A 26,869-nucleotide genomic window follows, 5' to 3' on the forward strand; every position below is an offset into this window, starting at 1 on the left:
ATGGCACAACAAATATCAGTATAGCTGAATAACATTTTGCATTTGTAACTTAAAAAATGCAAATGGAACTTTAGACATCTCTGCCCCCAACACCAATGGATCATCTTGCACATCCCACTATAGAAAATACTAATCACAAAAAATGGTATAAACGTTTTTTTTTTTAAAAGTGCATGAATTTAGCAGTGACTGAATATACTAGGCACTCAGAAAATATTTGTGAGAGGGAGGGCAGCAAAGAGGTAAGGAAGGGAAGAAGGAATCAGAGGGGCTAAAGAATTTTAAAAGTTGATATAGCCTGAGGAATAAAGTCTTACTTATCAAGAAAATTTATGAATAGAGATTTTCTAAAAAACAAACAAAATGTTACCATTATTTTAAAATCCATGATTTATTAAAGTAGATTAAGAAATTAGGAGGTAAGACTTAAGAAGAGAGCCTAGGATCAAGGATTACTTTTACCTGTGCTCTAAAATCAATTTTTTGGGCATAAGCAAAGGAATTTACATTGGAACCAGAGGCTCCTGACAGGATAAGGATATGGGCAAGTATCCACATCATTTAAGTGTAAGGTTACATAAGCATAGAAGGCCTTATAATTTCATTTTAAGTTAATTTGACTTTAAAATTATACTAGAGTACAGTTATACTGTGTACAACTGTACATAAATCTCATACAGTAAGAAAGGTTGAGAGTACTTGAAGTATAAGTGTATTCCAACTTAGTAAATAGTTATAAAGTTACTCTAACAAAAAAATGAAAGCCAAGGCATTAAGTGTTCATAGATCACTACAGTGCATTGTTTATCACTGTCCAACAAGTGTTTAGAATAAAAGGCAACTATTCACTGAACAACAATAGAGTTTTTAAAGAAGTTCAAATCATTTATGACTTACTGGAGCTACGAAAACAGGATTTACTTAACATACTGTTGCATGAGAATAATATGAAAAGATCTCCTACCTTTGTGATAAGAAGTCGGTACCTATCCAGCATTGCCTGGTTGTCATGGCAGCCTGCTAATAATTGCCATACCTCTGCCCTCAATGCTTCAGGAACACCACTCTTCACCAGAGTAGATAGCCCTTTTGGTCGCGCACCAAGATTATTGTGCCTGAGAAAACAAGAAAATAAACCATTCATACTCCCTTCACCACTGCTGACCTGCTGTTGTTATGAAAAGTATATTGATGAGTTTATATAAAACTGCAAGAGTGGATCAGGAGAAAAATGGCAGGGAGGGGCATGAAATAATAATAGTAGTGTTTAAGTTTAGCAATGTCTTCAACTTTTTTTCTTGATTGCATCTTCTTTATTAGTGGACCATGTTATTCCACCCACAAGGAAAGTTCTTTCTTCTCCTCATTTACTTTTTAACCATCCTATGAGCCTACTCATAATAATGAATGTGTTAACTATATATTTCTAGGCAGCATTCCAAGGCATAAAAAGAGCCATTTGAATCCCCTGAGATGAATGTATGACAAGTTGGCTAATGACATGTGTATGGTAAGGGCTGGGGGCAAGGGATGCTGAAAGTAGATCAGGGGCCTATCACACCTTGACTATATACCTCTACATCCTGACCCAAAGTGCTTCCTAAAGGAAGAACCTAGACCTTTCCTACAAAACATATACAACCTATCCAACTCCCCAGCAACATACACTTATCAGCCTTACCCATTTCCAAGGGTGTTTAGAATTGGAACAATGACAAATACATTGTCATGAAGTCAATGATCACATAGCAGGTATGCTACTACGATAATCTGCCCAACTGAACAAGAAACTGAACTGTAGTTCCCAGTCTATGCCTAGCTTGAACCTGGAGCTATGTTCTACGCCTTTTTGTTCAGACTTTATCTCTACTTTGCTGCTCACCTTTGATCTCTTAGAGCTGATCCTAGTGTAACCATCTGGACTCCAAACCTTAATGATGTACTCTGGTTTGGTCTAACATCCCAGGTTCTGGTTTCAAGTTTTAAGCCTGAAAAGTCATAGAAACCATATGTCTATTTTCTAAAATTGGCCTCCCATCTACTTTACCTCCTTCTCTATCTTTACACTCTTCCAGCTCCAGGCCAGACCTCAGTTTTGGCATGCCCTTCATCTGAAAATATGTTCCATGCTTTCCCCATCCTCTCATAGTCCAGCTATCTTGGAAGAACTGTAATAAGTTCCATAACTCGAAAGTTCAAGTAAACTTATCTCATTAATATCTTTAATAAACCATCAAATTTATGACCATTCTGCTTTCTTTCAGCCTCATAAAGGAGAATGTTTATATTGTTGAGTTAGGGAACCTAAGCTGATAATACTGACAGGCTTGAAGCAAAACAAGTAAAGTAAAGTAAAAAGAGGTAGCGCTTACATGATTTAACATGCTATGACACCATTAAAGAACATAATTATGCTGCTAAGTGAAAAAAGCAGGTTTCAAAATAGTATATATGGTATTATTTAAAATACACATTTTCTCTCTCACACTCTCTCCCTAACACATACTATTTTGAAACCTGCTTTTGACATGCATAGGGAAAGAATATGGAAGAATAAACTCCAAAATATCTATGTAATGGAATTAAGAGAGAAAGTACTCCTTTTATTTTCCTATACTGTTTGAAATATTTACAATGGTCTTGAATGTTTTTATAATAATACACCAAAAAAACGATTTCAGGTCTTTAAATTTCTCTCATGGGCTTCAATTAAAATATAAATTTAGTTAATTTGGAAAAACACCATAGCTAAATATGTTCCATAAAATATGTCAAGTAGATAGAGTATTAATTTTTCTTGAGAAGACTTATACCTGAGTAAACTTTATGACACATGGATTTCCTTCCTACTGCCTCTTCTTCACTATCCAACTGAATTTAAGATTAGCAAAAGAATACTGCACCACAAGAGAGCCAGGATCAGTCATAAAAGGATATTTTTTGTAATTTATTATTTGATTCTGATTACACTTTTGAATAGGAAAAACGTATGTGGTTTGAGGGCTAGGAAAGTTTCTGTACTCTTAATTAAAAAAAAATAAGTTAACTAAAAACAACAGTGTGCAAAGGGCTAAGCTCATTTCCTATGAAATTAAATGCAAAATATGCTGAATTATGAGTCCCATAATGTACAATATCATATAAGAGTTCAAATTAATTAAATATATTACATGTTATACAGAAATCAAGGTCATCACTGTGTATCTACAGCTATTAAAATTCCAATAAATATCTCCTATAAAAGAAACCTTTATTCCACCCCACATCACACTCTAGATATCATACTGTCTCCTACCTTGCACATCAAATTTCTCTAAAGGATCGCTGTGTACTCAATCTCTATTTCTTCCCCTCACACTCATTCCTCAGCTCAACTCAACATGGCTTCTCTCTCCTAGAAACAGTTTTCATTTAAGCAATATGTGACGTCTCTCTATGTCACTAAATTCAAAAGACATTTTTCACTCCTTTCACTGTTGACCACTTTGTTTCCCTTGGCTTCAATAACAAAGCACTCTCTTTCCCTCCCACCCACAAACCCCACTGATGATTGCTTCTCCTCTATTAACCTCTTCTTAAGTGTTCTGAGCTTTTTAATCTCTCCAGTTTCCCTCAGTGATCTAATTATCGTCAGTCTCTTGTCTCTGGGCATTGTCATCCATGCCCATGTATTCTGAGCTCCAGAAATCAACATGCTCAAATCTAAACTCATATTCTTTCTCCCTAAACCTCATCATTTTCCAGGGTATCCTACCTCAGTGATTGTCACTACAATCCAACCAAATTAGAAACCTAGGAGTTATGGTTGACATTACTCTCTGTCCCATAATCCATTACTAATCCATCAAGAAGTCTAATGTATTTTATTTTCCCAACCTGTCCAAAATCCATGCACTTCTACTTCCACTGCCACCAACTGTAGTCACTCTACCACCTCTACAATGACCTCCTAACATCCACTCATCCTACTACGATATGCTTCCAATACGGCAGACAAAATGAAGAGGACAAACAGCTTGATTAAGTGTTATGTTGGCTCAAATTACTTTGTATAATGATTTATATAAGATTTTGAATCTGGAATATCTCTTCCTACTCATGCATACACACACCTTAAGGTTAATAGTCAAAAGTCCCTAATACACATTTTACCATAATATGATTCAACTCAACCAACATTCAGCTTCTAGCTGACCCTCAGCCATCTGTTTGGCTGGGTATAATAGAAAAGTCTTTTCTCCTCTCTTAAAAACCCAGGCACTATTTATCTTTACAGACTGACATTTAAAAAGAACTATGTCATTCATAACACAACATGATTAACAGCTTTAATTTACTGATTATTCTTGTAATGACACAGTAATTATATTGCATATAGCACCCTAGTACTTAAGAGATATTAGTGGATACTAAGCCAAATGCTACTAGTATACATCTATGACCAGAGAAGACCCAAACAAAAGAACAATCTACAGAAATAATCATTGTTTCAATATTTCTAATAAAAATATAACTATATATGGCCATTGCTTTAATAGTGTACAACATTAACTGCAGCTATCAAGAGACTTGGAAATAGGCTAGTTATGACAGGTGCTGAACTCTGCACTAGAAGCAAGATAGTTATCAAATTATTCAAAAAGTCACACATAGGGGGTTTCCCTGGTGGCGCAGTGGTTGAGAGTCCGCCTGCCGATGCAGGGGACACAGGTTCGTGCCCCAGTCCGGGAAGATCCCACATGCCGCGGAGCGGCTGGGCCCGTGAGCCATGGCCACTGAGCCTGTGCATCCGGAGCCTGTGCTCCGCAATGGGAGAGGCCACAACAGTGAGAGGCCCGCGTACCGCAAAAAAAAAAAAAAAAAAAAAAAAGTCACACATAAACCAGACATATACTAAACAAGTAGTAATCAGGCAGTTTTTAATGCATGAATATAAACTCCACAAGGGCAGGAATCTCTGTCTTCTTTAGTTATGTATCCCAAGCACCTAGAACAGTGCCTGGCATATAAAAGGTCTTCAATACATTCTAGGTAAATGAATAGATTTATGAAACTAAATTAATACGATCAACTACTAAGGCTAAGCTAAAGAATGCGTTTTTAAAAGCGAACATTCTCATTGATTCTAATAGCATCATAAAGCTGTTTTATATTCATCTAGTTACCTTCAAAGAGGCATCTTTTCTCGAAACTATCTGGGCATGTAAGAACTTTCTCTATTGTTAAAGCTATCCAGAAGAGAATTTCAAAGGGAAGGTATCATTTCTAACAAAAACAGCAGAGAAATCAAGAGATGAGAAGAAAAGCCATTGAATGAAACTGAGTGGTCACTGATGGAATTAGGGCAGATTTGATAGAGGGGAGGTAGAAGTAAGTGGTTAGAAGATATGAGAATGTGAGGGTAGCAACCTGACCCATTTTAAAAGGTTTTCTCAGAAAAGGGAATAGCTAGAACTGAAACTAAAAGATGGAGAACATCAAGTAAAGTTAGGCATTTGTCCTTCCCCCATTAATGATAAGACCTAGATATGTCAACCTAGGTCTTACTTTAAGTTAAACAAGCTACATGAAGAAAAGTTTCAAGAAAAGAGACACATTAAAGGTCACTGGGACAATCAAGAACACATATTTTATTCTGATTTGTATATGTTTTTGCCGGGTTTTTTCATTAGTCAAAAAAGTGAAACATTATACTGATCTGAAATGGAAGGAAGCTATGGATGTTCATGCTTAGTGATTCAAATCCTTCATGTTTCCCAAATTTAGATTTTTTTCCCCCCTGTCAGTTTGCTGATGCTCAGCTAGGTTGAGAAACCATGGATTAAGAACACATTTTCCCACTGTGGTAATAAGTATAGCTATGAAAAATATAATCAAAGTGCCTATTAAATGCATACTGACTTTCTGAAAGTCTAATAAAAGAGAATGAATAGTTTGAAGATGGTTTTATTTATATATAATAAACTAATACTCAATTTTTACCTCAGAGGTTCACTTCATTTTTTTGGTTAGAAAATCTTCCTGCCACAAAAGCTGACTTACACCTAAGGGTTCAGCATCAGCACTCTGCTTTCTTAAGCTATCCAGAAATAATTCTGCCCCAATTCCTTAAATTCTTTAAATAATTTAATGTATAAGTCATCAGCATTACCACTCTGAATATATTCAGGAAAAAGAAATCTTGCTACCACTTCAGTTTGTTTCCAAGTCCTCCCTTCACAAACATCTCCTCATTTCCTCTCTCCCTGACCCTCTCCCTCTACTCTCTCAATCCTTGTTTCCTCATTTTTTTAAAATTTAGTTCATTTATCAAGACGCCTTAAATCCAGTCTTGTACAAAGACCTCCATTACTCAACATTTTACAGTCTGTTTTCCGTTTTCTTTTCCATAGTATCCTTATTTTTTTCTGATAATTTCAAATTAGTATTAAATAGTCTTCCTTTATATCTTTCTAATAGTATATTTCATTATCTGAATTCTGATTGTAACCATAAAAGCTTCACTTAATTTTATTTTATTTTATTTTTTTTTTTTTTGCTGTACGCGGGCCTCTCACTGCTGTGGCCTCTCCCGCTGCGGAGCACAGGCTCCGGACACACAGGCTCCGCGGCCATGGCTCGCGGGCCCAGCCGCTCCGCGGCATGTGGGATCTTCCAGGATCAGGGCACGAACCCGTGTCCCCTGCATCGGCAGGCGGACTCTCAACCACTGCGCCACCAGGGAAGCCCTTCACTTAATTTTAATAGAGTGATCTAGTTGTTTTATAATAAGTTGAAAATACTTTCAACTATGTTTTATTTAAAAGTTCCTTGAGAACACAGGCTGTCTCCTCATAAAAATCTCCCCAAAGCACAAAATGTAGTGTTTTCCCCAAAAGGTGCTTTACCTAAATAAATCACAAAAATATCTTCATGTAAGTCCCTAAGCTAGTATTCCTAAGACTCACTGAAAAGCTCTAAATCTAAAAAAGATGAATGTTTAAAAAAGATATTCCAAGAGCAATTTAAAATTTTTTTAATTTTTAAAAATTTAAAATCAATTCTGTGTAATAGATATAAACTCAGGCAAATTTTATCATTTTCATATGAATTGTCATGACACAACTGCAATAATAAGCCAAATAAAATAAAAATACATACTTGAATGGTAAAAGATCCAGCAAGTTTTATAAAGGTCTAAAAATCAGTTATCTTAGTCCTTTAAAATAGTTCCCTCAGATTCTTTCAATAAGTTTCTTGAAGTCCACTACTAAAAATATAATGTAGAAAGATGGTATTTTATTTCTGCAAAAAATGTACACTGAATGATAGCTGAGAAATCCCATCAACTCTATTTCAGAATTCTTTCTCTGTTTGGAACTCCTCTCCATACAAAAGACCCATGAGTTTGGTATAGACCTCATCAATCCATGCAATTACATCCTAACCAGCTTCTCTATTAACAGTTTCTTCCTACTCCAAAATTACCTTTCTAAATAATAAAAAGCATCATAGCAATTTCACCTTTAAAATATTTGTTGGGGATTTTCTTTATCACATTTATTGTATTTTTTTTTCTACTTTTGTGTTCATTCTAAAATTTCCATTGGGTCCTCAGTGCTAACAGAAGCATTTATCCATTATGTCACAATTATCTGTTTAAATGTCTATATGCCTCTATAAAATGGTAAACTCTTTGCGGGTAGGAATTATCTCCTATTCATCTTTAAATCAGCATACAATTCCTAAGAGAGAATAGATGAATTTTTTAAGTTGGGTAAAAAATCAAGTGATTGTCATTTTATAAAAGAGAGATTTCTTAACCATTTTCTTAACAAAATGGTTAAGAAATGTGAAACAACCTCAGTGTTTCAGTTATTTTGTTACAACGGTCTGTTATGAGTGTATATTCCCACCCTTCTTGATTATGAACCTCAAAGGTAGGAACTGTGTATTTATCTATGTATCTCCTAGAACCTAAGAGGATGCTGTATATTGAACAAAGTTATAAATCTTGCTTTTTATAAATAAAGATCTCATCTGGCTGTTTAATTAGTCATAAAAGTATTTTGTTTTCCTGTCCACCATACTGCCATTCTCATGATCTCTCTTTAAACTCATATGAGAAGTCTGGGAAGGGTATCAATTTTCCTAGTTTATTCTCTCTTGTACTAAAACTTCTACATGCTCCTATAAAAAGTAATCCAGAAACCTATGTACATTATAGAAATAGCAGCCTGCCAACTGGTTAAAAAGTTCTGGCTCTGGAGCCAGACTGCCTAGATTCAAATCCTGTCATTTACTTGCTGCATGATCACGGGCAAATTATTTATTGACCATGGGATCTTGAGCAAGTACCCATTTGCTGCCATTACTTGTTGTGTATTTTTATACTAGCTACCTGACATAGCTACGCCTCCATTTTCTCATCTGTAAAATGAAGATAATAATAATCCCTAAGTCAGAGGGTTGTCATGATGATAATTAACTAAGGTATCTAAAGTGCTTAAAACAGCACCCGACACACAGTAAGTCAGCTATTACTTTTGTAGCCATGCCCCACCTTTCCTTCTGCTACCATGAATGTTCTGCGCTTCTAAATACAACTCCTCCACTAGTCAACAAGTCCATCTCTTCTTGCCTATTCATTGACTTCTCTTGCAACTGTGTCCTCTTCCTCTGGCATTATCAAATTTTCTCTTCCTACTAGATCATTTCCAACAACATACAATGTACAGGCTATATTGGCCATCTTAATTTTCAGAATAATCTCTCAACCCACATCCACTCCCTAATTATGTCCCTATTTCTTATCCTCTCCTTCTAGCAAAACTTCTCTGAAGACCTATCTATCTATAACTGCTGATTACCTTTCCTCTTAGACATAGTCCAATCAGGCTTTCATTCCTACCTCTCTACAGAGGGGTTCTTGTCCAAGTAACCAGTGACATTCAAATCGCTGGACCCAATGAAATTCCCAGGCTTCCTCTGACTTGACCTATGAGCAGTTGATCACTTCCTCCTTCTTGATAGCCTTAATTCACTTGATTTCTACCTTGGTTCTCCTCCTCCAAAGGAGCTTTCTTGGACTCCTTTGCACGATCTTTCCTACTCATCTTTCTAACTGCCAAACACTGGAGTGGTTGAGGGCTCAACCCCTAGATGACTATCTATATTGACTGCCTAAGTAATCTCAAGATTAAGATATACAAACACATAGATTTTAATTAATAAAGCAAATTAACATCAATTATGTAAATATAAAATTTTCAATAAAAAAAATTTTACCATCTTCCTAGCAATTCTCCCCAAGAATATAGGATCTTCTCAGGACAATCCTTAGACACATCACCTGTTCCACTCGAGAGTTCATTATCACTCTCTGCAGAAGAAATACAAAAAGAACAAACATTATATTACATACTATATTAGATATTAATGTATTTTAAAACAAGAAACATGATTGTGCGTCTAATAAACAATCAAATAATACTTTTGCTTAATTATTATACCCATTGCAAAAATAACAGTATTTCATTAATACGTTTTATCTTTAGTGCCTAAATAAATATTTTCAAATCACAAGTTTTTATGAAAATTCTTGTCTACAGTTTACACAGTATGAAATTGAAAATACCTATAAATAAATATCTTTACCCAAAGAGAGAAAATTTAAAAGCTAATGGTATGGGCCTCCCTGGTGGCGCAGTGGTTGAGAGTCCGCCTGCCGATGCAGGGGATACGGGTTCGTGCCCCGGTCTGGGAGGATCCCATATGCCGCGGAGCGGCTGGGCCCGTGAGCCATGGCTGCTGGGCCTGCGCGTCCGGAGCCTGCGCGTCCGGAGCCTGTGCTCCGCAATGGGAGAGGCCACAACAGTGAGAGGCCCGCATACCGAAAAAAAAAAAAAAAAAAAGCTAATGGTAACACGATTAGAAATTCTTACATAGTGCTTTACTCATCAGTTGAACATTCTCAGATATTAATATTTTATTTAAATTATTTATATTATTTTATTACTATAGTTATTAATATTAATATTTAGTGAGACAAATAAATACTAAAAACAAGTCAGACATATATATCAATATATAACACCAAGAAACATGTATAATATGATACAAACACACAACCAGAAATCTAAAAAAATTTTTTAAGGTTTTTTAAAGATATACTGATAAGTACAAGGTATTTTTGACTAAGGAAAGATGAAACTATTTGGCCTTTTAAAATGACAACTGTATAAAACATCCCAAGATATAAAGTAATGGTTTCAGAAAGAATAAGATAGGTTGAATTACAGTTTACAATCAGTGGTGAAAATGAGTAATTCTAAGGTCTATAAATCTTTTGAGTGGTAACAGAGTTGGTAGAGAAAGGAGATGTAATGGGCACAATTCACCTACATTATAACAAAGGCTTTGACACAGTACTACCTAAGAAAAGGCTGGAGAAGTATTGTCTGAATGATGAAATAAGCTAGATAAAAATCTGTCTGGCTGATGGCAAGTACTAAGGTTTAATCAATGCTGTTACAGTATAGTAGGGATTGGAATTAAGTGAATCACATTGGGATCTGTGTTAAGAACAGTTTTACTTAGCATGCTACAAATCCCATGATCCAATCATAAACTCATTCATGTATCAGTGTTGAATAAAAATTCAACACCAAAAATTAATGTGATAAATAAAGGTTTATATGGCCAGGTTAAAAAATTTGGTATTCATCTGAAAAGATTTTATCACATATTTAGTAAAATATAAACAAACTATATGCACACGCACAGACAAATGCTTCACCATCTTTAGGATGATACCGGATAAACAAGAATCATGAGGGACATTTTATTCAAAAAGTTAAGTATTGGGACTTTCCTGGTAGTGCAGTGGTTAAGAATCCACCTGCCAATGCAGGGGACATGGATTCGAGCCCTGGTCCGGGAAGATTCCACACGCCATGGAGCAACTAAGCCCATGTGCCATAACTACTGAGCTCACGCTCTAGAGCCTGTGAGCCACAACTACTGAGCCCACATGCAACAACTACTGAAGCCCGCACACCTAGAGCCCGTGCTCCGTAACAAGAGAAGCTACTGCAATGAGAAGCCTGCTCACTGCAACAAAAAGTAGCCCCCGCTCACCGCAACTAGAGAAAGCCCGCACGCAGCAACGAAGACCCAATGCAGCCAAAAATAAGTAAATAAATTTATTAAAAAACAAAACAAAACAAAAAAAAACTAATGAAAGCCAAAATTTCAAAAAAAGTAAGCATTATTCTGGATGGTGGGATGAAGGTTAAAAGGATATACACTAACATCACTGCTCTAGAAATACCTCACATAAGCAACTCTATGAACTTTGCAACAAGTTCATCATGAAAATAATAGAAATGAGAGATTTTTTTAAAGCTAAAGCACATGAAGTATTACTAAGTACTGGAGGAATAATGTAAACAGAAACAACCGAAGCCTTAATATTAAAATATCCTAATGTGAACTACTACCCCTTATAATCCTTATAATTTTTTAAACTGAACTGAGACACTTCTGAGAGTAATATGAAATGAATAAAGGAAACCTCATTTAAAGTGAAGTCAGGAAGCCATGAAGGGGCAGTTCTCACACATGTATCATTCACCTCAGCTTACAGACCCCAGCAGGAAGAAAGATTTCCTCCTGATCCAGCAAGGACAAGCTGCCTGCCATCTGCAGCCGATGAAGAACCCCCGCAGCCCTCCCCAATTTCCTCCTTTCCTCTATAAAAGCAAGGCGCTCTCATCGTTCTCCAGATATGCCTATAGCTCACCATTTTTTGCTTGTCCCAAACTGCACGTCTCTGCTATTCCAAAATAAACTTATTTTGCTGGTAAAATAATTGGCTGGTTTTGTTTGTTTAAAATCAGCAGGGAAAAGGGACACTATTAAAAGTTACACTGGAAAACAGGTTAAACTTAGATTATCTCAGGCAAACAGACTGCTGGTCACCCCTCTTATTAATTAGTACCAAGCATAATATAAGTACTTATAAATTGATATTCAGTTAAGCAGGGTCCAAGACGATCTTACTTTATACTCTAATTTGCTACACAGTAAATCATAATACTGCAAGGTGCCAAATTATTTGATGAAGTTGTACATGCTAAACTGGAGACCAAAATCTAAGAACACAATGAAAAGGAAAAAGAAAAAAGGAAACAAACACTGATGGACATCATTAATCTTGATTATGATAAAACTCAAAAAGTACTATTGATATAGAGAATCTTTCAGATTCTTATTATTCTTGCTTGGAAAGGAATCCTTAAGCATGAAACAAAACCAAGATGCTATAAGAAAGAATAAGAAATATAACCACCTATAAATTAAAAATTTCTATGAAGTAAAGCTACAATATATATTAAAAAACAAGCAAAAAAATTTTTCCAACATATGACAGGGCTATTTTACCTAATATACCAAGATCTTACTAAGCAATAAAATAAAGAACAATCCAACAGAAAATTGGGCCAACGACATGAACATAGTACAGGTCAAAACATATAAAATACAACTAGCCAATAAAGATATTAAAGAAAGCCCTATCTCAATAATTTTTCAACACAAATTAAAACAATGAAACATATTCACCAATTAGACTGGCAGACAGTATAAAGAATAATAATACCTAATGTTGATAAAAGTATGGGGAAACAGACAAGAAGGCTGACGTTTAAACAAGCAATGTTTTTTAATTTATTAAGATTCTAAATTAATATATCATTTGATCCAGCAACTCCATTTCTAGAAATTTATTATCCAGAAATACATATGCCAAAAATATATATGTAAGAGGATTTTCACTGCATCACTGCTTATAATAATAAGGAATTGAAAACTATCAGGAATCCATCAATAGGAGTTTTATTAACTAAATTATAGTATATCCATTCAAAAGAATACTATCAGGTAGTTTAAAAGAATTGGTGACTCTTTATATGCTAACATGAAAATCACCTAAAATATATTATTTGGTGATGAAAAGAAACAAAAGAGTAATTTTAAGTATGGTTTTATTTTAGTAAATATTATTACTTATATGATTACAAAGACCTTTAAAAATAGCTGTAAGAATATACACCAAACTATTAACAGCAATTATGTTCCAGCACCTAACAGTATCTTATCACATAGTAGGCACTCAATAAATATTTAGGGAATGCATCTTTCACTTTTAAGTTTTATATTTCTGTAATATTTTTATCTTTTAAAATAAGTACGCATAACTGTAATAAGAATGGGGAAATGATTTTAATCTTTTAATGAACCCTGTTGCTATATGAAACAAAAATCTATTTTATTATTATAAACCCCTACTAATATGTCATGAAACATGAATGATAACAATGCCTCATCTTCCTGACAACCTCCCAAGTTACCGTCCACCACAAAAAGGAAATCAGAACTGTAAGCACCTAGACTAGCAAAGGAGAACCCCAAGGAGAAGGAAAGAAAATGGGCACACTGAAGTAAAACCAGATCCCTGATGAACAATTAAGGCAGAAACAACAGCAAGTCAGGGGCCAAATATTTGGACAAAAATAGGACTTAGCCAAGGAAGATAGGAGTCCCAAGCTTTTACTGACTGTCTGCCTTTTTTATTTATACTCTAGGCACTCTTCTAAGTTTTACAGGCATTAACTCATTTTATCCCTAAACAATCTAACGATGTAGTCACTACTAGTGTGCCCAGTTTAAAGGTGAGGAAACTGTGGCACAGAGAGGTTAAATACTACTGACCATGAGTCATATATTTACTGGCCATCTTGCTAGACAGGAAGAAAGGGGGCTAAAGAAAAGTAAATTTAAGTCTCTACTATATTAGATAAGACAGAGTTTCTAGGGAGGACTAAAGAAATAAACTAAGAAAGAAATAAGAAAGAAAAAAGACACAAAATATGGTGGAAAACATAGTGAGGAGGTTGGCAAGTAAAATGTGACAAAGAAGAGAGAAGGAACAATGGAATCATGCAGATACATAAAAGGATAACTCTGAAGGTTCTGAAAAAACAACTGCACTCCATTCTACATAGGGAGAAAAAAAAGAGAGATAGTGAGGACAAATGAAAGAAGGCTGGGATTCCTATCCTTGGCTAAATCCTACTCCATCAAAATTCAGGTCAGGAGTTACCCTCTGCTGGCCAGGCTAAGTACGCTCCCTCTAGGCATCTTCAATCACAGCACTTACCACATCCTATTATAATTGTCTGTTATCCTCTACATCTTCTCCCATGAGACTCAGTTTCTTGGCAGTGGAGACTAACTTTTATTTCTATATTGCCAGTGCCTAGATTAGTCTTTGGCCATAAGACCGATAAAAGTTTCCTAAGTGGATAATCAGAGGGGAGGTGAAGAAGGAAAATCCATTACAACTAGAAAAAAAAATTAAAAAGTAATGCCTTGAAAATTAGTGACATTTAGTATATGAGCATCTGTGTGCAGATGTGGGTAAATGGGAACCAGGTTCATTCAATCATTCATAACTGGTCCTGGAGCCAAACTGCCTGCATTTGAAACTCAGTTCCACCACTTACTAGCTGTGATCCTGGTCAAATTACTTAACCTCTCTATACTTCAGCAGCCTATTTCTAAAATGAGAATAATAACAGTAACTATCTTATAGAGTAGTTGTAGGAATTAGGCAAGTTACTATATGCAAAACACATATTACAGTGGCTGGCAAAAGGCAAGAGCTATATAAATGTTAGCTATTAAAGCTATCTTGAGATGTAAACCTGGGGTCCACACGCAAACCCCCCAGATGTAAACCCCCCAAAGTGGTAAACCAGACCCAGATGTAAAACTGGGATCTGGAAGTAAACCCTCAGACATAAACACCCCAAGTCGTAAACATGGAGCCCAGATGTAAACCTGTGGGCTAGATGTAAACCTGGGTGGAAGCCGTAACCTGGGCCTCAGACATCAGCCGAACCCCCTGATGCTGCACTCAGGAGCAGAGAAGGCGAGCGCCCTGCATGACTCAGACCCAACACCCGGCCCCTCAGGTGACTGCACCTGACTGGGAAGCCCCTGACAGGAGGCCACCCACAGGCGTCTCCAGGATCCGAGGAGAGGAGCCCCCGAGAGGATGCCTGGCCCTCAGATGACTCTGTGACAGGACAGCTGACAAAGCCGTGGGGCTGATACAGTCTTGGTGCTCCGGCCAGGTGTCAGATCTGTGCTTCTGAGGTGGGAGAGCCGAGTTCAGGACACTGGTCCACCAGAGACCTCCCAGCTCCACGTAATATCAAATGGTGAAAGCTCTCCCAGAGATTTCCGTCTCAAAGCTATGACCCAGCTCCACTCAATGACCAGCAAGCTCCAGTGCTGGACACCCCATGCCAAACAACCAGCAAGAGAGAAACACAACCCCATCCATTAGCAGAGAGGCTGCCTAAAATCATAATAAGGTAACAGAAATCGCAAAACACAACCGGATGCAGTCCTGCCCACCAGAAAGACAAGACCCAGCATCATCCACCAGAACACAGGCACTAGTCCCCTCCACCAAGAAGCCTACACAACCCAATGAACCAACCTTAGCCACTGGGGGCAGGTCCCAAAAACAACGGGACCTACAAACCTGCAGCCTGCGAAAAGGAGACGCCAAACACAGTAAGTTAAGCAAAATAAGAAGACACGGAAACACACAGCAGATGAAGGAGCAAGGTAAAAACCCACCAGACCAAACAAATCAAGAGGAAATAGGCAGTCTACCTGAAAAATAATTCAGAGTAATGATAGTAAAAATGATCCAAAATCTTGGAAATACAATAGAGAAAATACAAGAAATGTTTAACAACAACTTAGAAGAACTAAAGAGCAAACAAACAATGATGAACAACACAATAAATTGATACTTAAAATTCTCTAGAAGGAATCAAAAGCAGAATAACAGAGGCAGAAGAACGGATAAGTGAACTGGAAGATAGAATAGTAGAAATAACTACTGCAGAACAGAATAAAGAAAAAAGAATGAAATGAATTGAGGACAGTCTCAGAGACCTCTGGGACAAGATTAAACGCACCAATTTCGAACTATAGGGGTCCCAGAAGAAGAAGAGAAAAAGAAAGGGACTGAGAAATATTTGAAGAGATTATAGTTGAAACTTCCCTAATATGGGAAAGGAAATAGTCAATCAACTCCAGGAAGTGCAGACAGTCCCATATAGGATAAATCCAAGGAGAAACACACCAAGACACCTATTATTCAAACTATCAAAAATTAAATACAAAGAAAAAATACTAAAAGCACCAAGGGAAAAGCAACAAATAATATACAAGGGAATCCCCATAAGGTTAACAGCTGATCTTTCGGCAGAAACTCTGCAAGCCAGAAGGGAGTGGCAAGACATCTTTAAAGTGATGAAAGGGAAAAACCTACAACCAATATTACTCTACCCAGCAAGGATCTAATTCAGATTCGACGGAGAAATCAAAGGTTTATAGGCAAACAAAAGTTAAGAGAATTCAGCACCACCAAACCAGCTTTACAACAAATGCTAAGGGAACTTCTCTAGACAGGAAATACAAGCAAAGGAAAAGACCTACAAAATAAACACAAAACAATTAAGAAAATGGTAATAGCAACATACATATCAATAATTACCTTAAATGTAAATGGATTAAATACTCCGACCAAAAGACATAGACTGGCTGAATAGATACCAAACCAAGACCCGTATACATGCTGTCTACAAGAGACCCACTTCAGACCTAGGGACACATACAGATTGAAAGTGAAGGGATGGAAAAAGATATTCCATGCAAATGGAAATAAAAAGAAAGCTGGAGTAGCAATTCTTATATCAGACAAAATAGACTTTAAAATAAAGACTATTACAAGAATCAAAGAAGGACAACTACATAATGATCAAGGGATCAATCCAAGAAGAAAACAGACCACTTGTAAATATTTAGGCACACAACATAGGAGCACCTCAATACACAAGGCAAACGCTAAAGCCATAAAAGGGAAAATCGACAGTAACACAACCATAGTAGGGGACTTTTAACACCCCACTTTCACCAATGGACAGATCATCCAAAATGAAAATAAATAAGGAAACACAAGCTTTAAACAACACATTAAACAAGATGGACTTAATTGATATGTATAGGACATTCCATCCAAAATTAACAGAATACACGTTCTTCTCAAGTGCTCATGGAACTATCTGCAGGATAGATCATATCTTGGGTCACAAATTAAGCCTTGGTAAATTTCAGAAAATTGAAATCGTATCAAGCATCTTTTCCAACCACAACACTATGAGACTAGATATCAATTACAGGAAAAAAATCTGTAAAAAATACAAACACATGGAGGATAAACAATACACTACTTAATAACCAAGAGATCACTGAAGAAATGAAAGAGGAAATCAAAAAATACCTAGAAACAAATGAAATGAAAACACGATGACCCAAAACCTATGGGATGCAGCAAAAGCATTTCTAAGAAGGAAGTTGTTAGCAATATAATCCTACCTCAAGAAACAAGAAACATCTCAAATAAACAACCAAACCTTACCTAAAGCAATTAGAGAAAGAAGAACAAAAAAACCCCAGAGTCAGCAGAAGGAAAGAAATCATAAAGATCAGATCAGAAATAAATGAAAAAGAAATGAAGGAACAATAGCAAAGATCAATAAAACTAAAAGCTGGTTCTTTGAGAAGATAAACAAAATTGATAAACCATTAGCCAGACTCATCAAGAAAAAAAGGGAGAAGACTCAAACCAATAGAATTAGAAATGAAAAAGGAGAAGTAACAAATGACACTGCAAAGGATCATGAGAGATTACTACAAACAACTATATGCCAATAAAATGGACAACCTGGAAGAAATGGACAAATTCTTAGAAAAGCACAACCTTCCGAGACCGAACCAGGAAGAAACAGAAAATATAAACAGGCCTATCACAAGCATTAAGGGGAGACTGTGAATAAAAATTTTCCAACAAACAAAAGCCCAGGACCAGACAGCTTCACCAGCAAATTCTATCAAACATTTAGAGAAGAGCTAACACCTAGTCCTTCTCAAACTCTTCCAAAATATAGCACAGGGAGGAACACTCCCAAACTCATTCTATGAGGCCAAGATCACCCTGATACCAAAACCAGACAAAGATGTCACAAAGAAAGAAAACTATAGGCCAATATCACTGATGAACATAGATGCAAAAATCCTCAACAAAATACTAGCAAACAGAGTCCAACAGCACATTAAAAGGATCATCCACCATGATCAAGTGGGGTTTACCCCAGGAATGCAAGGATTCTTCAATACACACAAATCAATCAATGTGATAAACCATATTAACAAAGTGAAGGAGAAAAACTATATGATCATCTCAATAGAGGCAAAAAAGCTTATGACACAATTCAACACCATTTACGATAAAAACCCTCCAGAAAGTAGGCATAGAGGGAACTTACCTCAACATAATAAAGGCCATATATGACAAAACCACAGCCAACATCGTTCTCAATGGTGAAAAACTGAAACCATTTCCCCTAAGATCAGGAACAAGACAAGGTTGTCCACTCTCACCACTATTATTCAACATAGTTTTGGAAGTTTTAGTCACAGCAATCAGAGAAGAAAAAGAAATAAAAGGAATCCAAATCAGAAAAGAAGAAGTAAAGCTGTCACTGTTTGCAGATGACATGATACTATACATAGAGGATCCTAAAGATGCTACCAGAAAACTGCTAGAGCTAATCAATGAATTTGGTAAAGTAGCAAGATACAAAATTAATGCACAGAAATCTATTGCATTCCTTTACACTAATGATGAAAAATCTGAAAGAGAAATTAAGGCAACACTCCCATTTACCATTGCAACAAAAAGAATAAGATATCTAGGAATAAACCTACCTAAGGAGACAAAAGACCTGTATGCAGAAAACTATAAGACACTGATGAAAGAAATTAAAGATGATACAAAGAGATGGAGAGATCTACCATGTTCTTGGAAGAATCAAAACTGTGAAAATGACTATACTACCCAACATAATCCACAGATTCAATGCAATCCCTATCAAACTACCAATGGCATTTTTCACAGAACTAGAACAAAAAATTTCACAATTTGTATGGAAACACAAAAGACCCCGAATCGCCAAAGCAATCTTGAGAAAGAAAAACTGAGCTGGAGGAATATGGCTCCCTGACTTCAGACTATACTACAAAGCTACAGTAATCAAGACAATATGGTACTGGCACAAAAACAGAAATATAGATCAATGGAACCGGATAGAAAGCCCAGAGATAAACCTATGCACATATGGTCACATTATTTTTGATAAAGGAGGCAAGAATATCCAATGGAGAAAAGACGGCCTCTTCAAAAAGTGGTGCTGGGAAAACTGGACAGCTACATGTAAAAGAATGAAATTTAGAACACTTCCTAACACCATACACAAAAATAAACTCAAAATGGATTAAAGACCTAAATGTAAGGCCAGACACTATAAAACTCTTACAGGAAAAGGTAGGCAGAACACTCTATGACATAAATCACAGCAAGATCCTTTTTGACCCACCTCCTAGAGAAATGGAAATAAAAATAAACAAATGGGACCTAATGAAACTTAAAAGCTTCGGCACAGCAAAGGAAACCATAAACAAGCTGAAAAGACAACTCTCAGAATGGGAGAAAATATTTTCAAATGAAGCAGCTGACAAAGGATTAATCTCCAAAATTTACAAGCAGGTCATGCTGCTCAATATGAAAGAAAACAAAACAACCCAATCCAAAAAAGGACAGAAGAGCTAAACAGACATTTCTCCAAAGAAGATATACAGATTGCCAACAAACACATGAAAGAATGCTCAACATCACTTATCATTAGAGAAATGCAAATCAAAACTACAATGAGGTATCACCTCACACCAGTCAGAATGGCCATCATCAAAAAATCTACAAACAATAAATGCTGGAGAGGGTGTGGAGAAAAGGGAACCCTCTTGCTCTGTTGGTGGGAATGTAAATTGATACAGCCACTATGGAGAACAATATGGAAGTTCCTTAAAAAACTAAAAATAGAACTACCATACAGCCCAGCAATCCCACTACTGGGCACATACCCTGAGAAAACCGTAATTCAAGAAGAGTCATGTACCGCAATGTTCACTGCAGCTCTATTTACAATAGCCAGGACATGGAAGCAACCTAAGTGTCCACTGATGGATGAATGGATAAAGAAGATGTGGCACATATATACAATGGAATATTACTCAGCCATAAAAAGAAATGAAATTGAGTTATTTGTAGTGAGGTGGATGGACCTAGAGTCTGTCATACAGAGTAAAGTCAGAAAGAGAAAAACAAATACCATATGCTAACACATATATATGGAATCTAAAAAAAAAAAGGTTCTGAAGAACCTAGGGGCAGGACAGGAATAAAGACACAGACGTAGAGAGTGGACTTGAGGCCACAGTGAGGGGGAAGGGAAGCTGGGACGAAGTGAAATAGTGGCATAGACTTATATATACTACCAAATGTAAAACTGATAGCTAGTGGGAAGCAGCTGCATAGCACAGGGAGATCAGCTCGTGCTTTGTGACCACCTAGAGGGTGGGATAGGGAGGGTGGGAGGGAGACACATGAGGCAGGAGATATGGGGATGTGTGTATATGTATAGCTAATTCATTTTGTTATAAAGCAGAAATTGACACACCATTGTAGAGCAATTATACTCCAATAAAGATGTTTTAAAAAAATGCTATCTTCACCCAAACAGTATGAATGCCCATGATGTAGAGTGCTGGGGTAGAATCTGGAGTGCAAGTTTTGAGGAATGAATGAGTGGGAAGTAAAGATACTAAATGTAGATTTTTCTTTATGCAAACTCATGAAATATGGGAGTTAAGAGTAATAGAGCTAAAGGGAACTGCAGGGTCAATTCAAGCATTACATTTCCCTTATCAACTCCGATTCCCCACCAAATTGGCCACTTCTTCCTTTTTGGCCTTACACAGACTCCTACAATAATATCTAGAAGACTTCCATGAAAACATGCCTGTTTACATTATCTAGTCATGTATTTAATATCTATAACATTCATGTCACACTCTTAAAACCCAAGCTCTGTGAGGGCTGGGATTATGTCTTATTTGCCTTTATATAGTAGCCTTTAGCACATAGTAACACTCAATTGTGGAATGAATGGAAGGATTAGTTCATTGCTACTTTATTTTTAGAATATGTTCATACACTTAAGGTAATTGGGATGGAAAACACTGGAGAGAGGAAAATGAGAAATCAGGCAAATTATCTCTAAAGACATGAAATTGCCCAGGTTTGTGAGTACTGACTGACGAGGAGGACATTTCCTATTCCGACTAGATATGAGGCTTTGATGAAGTTTGACAATGTTAAGAGAGTTAGTTGAGGAAATTTGTAGCTAACAGTTTCAACTTCCTGTATAAAGTTTAACTTTAGGAGAGGTCTCTGACAGACTCTCCTTAACTTAGAGAGTAGGATTTGGTAGAGACTCTTCTAATATGAGTAATTTCAACTTCTTCTCATGAATGTTTTCCTCATGGATTTCAATTTCCCTGCAGCTACTGGTCTCCTTCAGAAAGCAGGACCATACAGAGCATTTCAGATGTCATTGGACTCATACTGTAGGACTATTACTTTCTTTAATCTAAACATCAGTGAAATAGAGAATCAATTAGGTAGTGTTGTAAAAATTAAATGAAAATGCACGTGAGGTACTACACACGGTGCCTGGCACATAGTAGTACTCAAGTGTTAGCTATCATTTTTATTCTTAATGTTAGTGAGTCCTCAGTAGCCTGCCCAGCAGCACTTCAAAGTAACTAAAAAAGCATTCCAGGTTTGCTCTGTCTTATCCACTGATTTCTAGCATGCAGAGAGCAGAAACCAATTGTGCAACACCAAAAGAAGATACAATAGATGTAATTTTTTAGATCAAACAAAATAAATATGTATGATACTGCAATCAAAATAATTTAAAGGGTCTCAACTTTGGCCACTCCCTGCTTTGAAAAAAATCATGTTTCTGTTAGCAATGTTTTTCATCCTAATCATAAAAGAAAAATTTCAGAACTAGTATCAACAAACATCATAAAAGGAAAAAAAAATACAGACACACACATACACAATGCTTTTTTTTACAAACAAAGTTAAAAATAAATTACAAAATTAGGGACAAATAAGCACAAAATCTCATTTTCTTTTCTTTTCAACTAAAGAATTACTCATAAAATAAAAGGCTGAAAAGTAAGCGCAGACAACATGTGACTACTGAGGGTTTTCAGAGGTTTTTCCCCTTAATTTTGGTCTTTCTTAATAAGTAATAAATGTTTGTTGAAGATCATATAGGCAACCACAGGTTGGTATAAACTCTCTTCTAAACACACTGGGGAGAAAAAACCCAAAACCTTACTGATTGTGCAAAGTCTGCAGGAACACAGGTCTGTATAATGATACCTGCCAACCTGGAATAGTACAAAAGTGATTCATTTTGATTAATTAGTTGTAAATAATGTCATTTTTGACAGCCAAACAATAAGGCTACATTTTAATGACTTAATATAATATAATCTCTAACTCTTTCTCACATCACAGAGCCAGAATATATTTGTTCTACATAGAAGCTTATATACAAATGTAAATCATTAATGTAAAACAAAAGATATTCCTTAATTTCTGAAATGTTCTAACATTTCCCACTGTCAAAAGCAAGCTGATTTATCATAGAGAGAACATCCATGGTACAGGAGACCACAACTTGCATGTTTCTTTCCAACTAAATCATCATCACTGTCATTCTGAATCTAATTGCAAGTTTCTAATTAATAATTCCTGTAGTTGCTAAGTGTAAGTGATTAATAAAAATGTATCATTAATTGTTGAAACCTGTCAACCATACTCAAGAGAACTAGGGCAGCCAATACACCTTACCTGAAGGACAATTAACAACATTAAGCAAACTGCTTTCTTAATCATGACACTAGGATATTCCTTTGTATGTGTATATGTGTGTTTCATATTACATTTTTCTGGGATGTTAATGAGTTAGAATTTATTTAGTTATTTACATTTTGAATTTCAGTTTTTTGCAAATGCATTTTAATTTTCCTTCCATTTTCCTTTTTTTAAAGTGTATTATGTATGACTGACATACAAAAAACTGTAGATATTTAATGTATAAAACTTGATGTGTTTGGAAAGGCTAGTATAGTCTTAGAATAAGAAATATGAGCAATGTCTATTATCTATGCCTCTTCAAAATAAACTGAGGTGGTGAAAGAGGAAAATAGTATCTGGTAGATTAAAAAAAGAACATATATGAATAGTTATACTAAAGGTTAAAACGTATTATTCAAAGAATGACTTTTTTAACATCTTTATTGGAGTATAATTGCTTTATAGTTGTGTGTTAGTTTCTGCTTTGTAACAAAGTGAATCAGCCATACACATACATATATCCCCATATATCCTCCCTCTTGCGTCTCCCTCCCACCCTCCCTATCCCACCCCCTAGGTGGTCACAAAGCACCAAGCTCATCTCCCTGTGCTATGCAGCTGCTTCCCACTAGCTATCTATTTTACATTTGGTAGCGTATATATGTCCATGCCACTCCTTCGCTTTGAAGAATGACTTTTTTAAAGGCAGCTAATCAATTAGAGAAAAAAAATTAAGCAAGGGTTAGAGATAACTACAAACAAGGAGGAGCAAGAGAAAAAAGAACTCATTAGAATAGGTCACATCTAACTAACAGGTGGAAAGGGAAGTCACTGATATCTACCACGTGGTGCACAACATACTCAAGAGTCCTCTGCGCAGATCACCCTCTTCAACCAGGAGTGTAACTATGAAAGGGAAAATATTCACAAATAAATAAGAAAGGAAGGGGGAATGACTACAAAACTTGCCAAAGCAGCCACATGAAATCAGGCAGTCAAGGAAGTAACAGTAAGATCAGGTTCATGTCTGCATTTGGGGTTTTTTTTTATATTCCCCTGAGAGTCTATACTTCTGAATATGAACCCAGTTGAGTTACTGAAAAAAATCAGAAAACTAGACATGATAAATGAGTAACTATCTATCTGTATGTATGTATATATAACACATATATGGGCACACATATGAACACACACACACACACACATGTATATGGAGAGGAAGAGAAGGAGGGAGGGAAAAAGAGATGGAATACATGTTTCCAAAATTAGGGAGGTGGGGGATGTAAACTCTGGAGGAAGTGGATCCCTTTAAGGGAAAGCATATTAAGTGATGAACGGATGGCCAAGTATAGAACACAATGGGGGGAAAAGCAGAAACTGCCAAAATAGACTTACGTTAGTCTTTAATACAGACTATCTCTTACACATAGGATCTTAAAATTCAAACGTGGCAACAAAAGTATTTGTGAAAACAACAGTAAATAATGGATTTTTGAGAAAAACTCAAGGTTTTGGAATGTAAGTTCCATTTTGTTGAGCCTGCTAAGCATTTTTTGCATGGCCCTAGGATAATACGTCTCCCTATAATGGCCTGAATACTTGTCTGTTGAGACTAGTCACTTATGTAAGTAGTCATCACTGTATTCTTCCCTATCAAAGCACTTAGCGATTTGGCTGGCAAGATGGCAGAGTAGAAGGACATGAGCTCACCCTTTCATACAAAAACACTGAAATCACAGCTAACTGCTGAACAACCATCAAAAAAACAAATGCTAGAATCTACCAAAAAGATATCCTACATCCAAAGACAAAGAAGAAGCCACAACAAGATGATAGGAGTCATCACAATCACTATAAAATCAAATCCATTCCCACCAGGTGGGCAACCCACAAACTGGAAAAGAATTATATCACACAAGTTCTCTCACAGGAGTGAAAGTCCTGAGCCCCACGTCAGGTTTCCCAGCCTGGGGGTCTGGCAATGGGAGGAGGAGCCCCTAGAGAATCTGGCTTTGAAGGCCAGCAGGGTTTGATCACAGGATTTCCACAGGACTGGGGGAAACAGAAAACTCCACTCTTGGAGGGCACATACAAGGCCCTATGTGCACAAGGACCCAGGGAAAAAAGCAGTGACCTCATAAGAGACTGGGCCAGACCTACCTGCTAGTATTAGAGGATCTCCTGCAGAGGAGGGGGCCAGCTGTGGCTCACTATGGGGACAAAGACACTGGCAGCAGCAGTTCTGGCAAGTACTCATTGGCATGAGCCTTCCTAGAGGCCATCATTTTCTCCACAAGACCTAGTCCCACCCAACAGCCTGTAGGCTCCAGTGCTGGGATGCCTCAGGCCAAACAATCAACAGGGCGGGAATACAGCCCCACCCATCAGCAGACAGGTGGCTTAAAGTCTTCCTGAGCACAGCCCTGCCAACCAGAGGGACAAGTCCCAGCTCCACCCACCAGGGGAAAGGAACGAGAACCCTTCCACCAGGAAGCCTGCACAAGCCTCTTAGACAGCCTCATCCACCAGAGGGCAAACAGCAGAAATGAGAAGAACTACAATCCTGCAGCCTGTGGAACTAAAACCTCAATCACACAAACCTAGAGAAGATGAGAACGGGAGAGAAATATGTCCCAGATGAAGAAACAAGATAAAACCCCAGAAGAACAACTAAGTAAAGTGGAGGTGGGCAATCTACCAGAAAAAGAATTCAGAGTAATGATAGTGAAGATGACCCAAGATCTTGGAAAAAGAATGGAGGCACAGATTGACAAGATATAAGAAATGTTTAACAGAAGAACTAAAGAACAAATAAGCAGAAGTGAACAATACAATAACTGAAATGAAAAAATACACTAGAAGGAATCAATAGCAGAGTAACTGAGGCAGAAGAATGGATAACTGAGCTGGAAGACAGAATGGTGGAAATTTTCTGACACAGAACAGAATAAACAAAAAAGAATTTTTAAAAAATGCAGACAGCCTAAGAGATCTCTTGGACAACATTAAACGCACCAACATTCACATTATAGGGGTCCCAGAAGGGGAAGAGAGAAGAAAGGACCTGAGAAAATACAGTAAGTCCCCTACATACTAACCTTCAACTAACTCACGTGATTGGACATGCAAATGCGTGTCCAATCACATAAGTTAGTTCACATCTCTGGCATACATTGTGCATGCATCCTCTACAAGTGGTTGTGCTTTTATGTACTTTACTGTACAGTACTGTATAGAGTTCAGTCATACAGTATCTTTATTTCAAGCCCAGGATGTCCAGAAGCAAGTGTAAAAGCAGCAGTGATATAGCTCGTACTGCTAAGAAGGAGGCACTGTTAGTTTTTGAAACACAGGACTTGAATGTAGAATGCTACACAAAGGTTGCAGCAGTCATTCAGAATGCAATCCAGTGCTACCGTGTCATCTATGACAAACAAAAAAAGAGCTTCTACCCAGACATCACTGGATCATTTTTTCAAGAGGATAGATAGAATTGAATCCAGCAAGGAACCAGAACCTATGCCATCAACGTCAGGAGTAAGTGAAATTGCAGCTTGCCCTCTGTCTCCTATTGCTGATGATCCTTCAGCTCTACTATCTCCCACCTCCTCTCCTACCTCCAGTCAGTAACTCTTCTTCCCTGTTCACTCGATGCCAGCCCCTGTATGCCAGCTGCTGTACTGTACTACTATATTTTTCAAGATACTGTAAGATTAAAAATGTTTTCTTTACTTTTTGTGTTTGCTTTTTATGTATTATCTGTGTGGAAAGTATTATAAACCTATTACAGTACAGTACTGTATTGTGTTAGTTGGGTACCTAGGCTAACTTTGCTGGACTTATGAACAAAATGGACTTATGAATGTGCTCCCAGAATGGAACTCGTTTGTATGTAGGGGACTTACT

General features: G+C 36.8%; 1 protein-coding gene across 4 annotated transcripts in view; it reads right to left on the reverse strand.

The window, feature by feature from the left end:
• RABGAP1L (RAB GTPase activating protein 1 like) overlaps nt 1–26,869 on the reverse strand; it is a 694,034-nt gene that overhangs the window by 495,755 nt on the left and 171,410 nt on the right. For all 4 annotated transcript variants that reach the window (XM_060091226.1, XM_060091224.1, XM_060091223.1 and 1 more), the window contains 2 exons: nt 9,268–9,361; nt 965–1,115 (listed from right to left, as the gene is read on the reverse strand). In XM_060091226.1, the coding sequence (XP_059947209.1) occupies nt 965–1,115; nt 9,268–9,361 (245 nt within the window). The remainder of the gene's footprint in view (nt 1–964; nt 1,116–9,267; nt 9,362–26,869) is intronic.

Source organism: Mesoplodon densirostris, chromosome 2 (assembly GCF_025265405.1).
Source record: "Mesoplodon densirostris isolate mMesDen1 chromosome 2, mMesDen1 primary haplotype, whole genome shotgun sequence".
In the NCBI taxonomy this organism is placed as follows: Eukaryota; Metazoa; Chordata; class Mammalia; order Artiodactyla; family Ziphiidae; genus Mesoplodon; species Mesoplodon densirostris.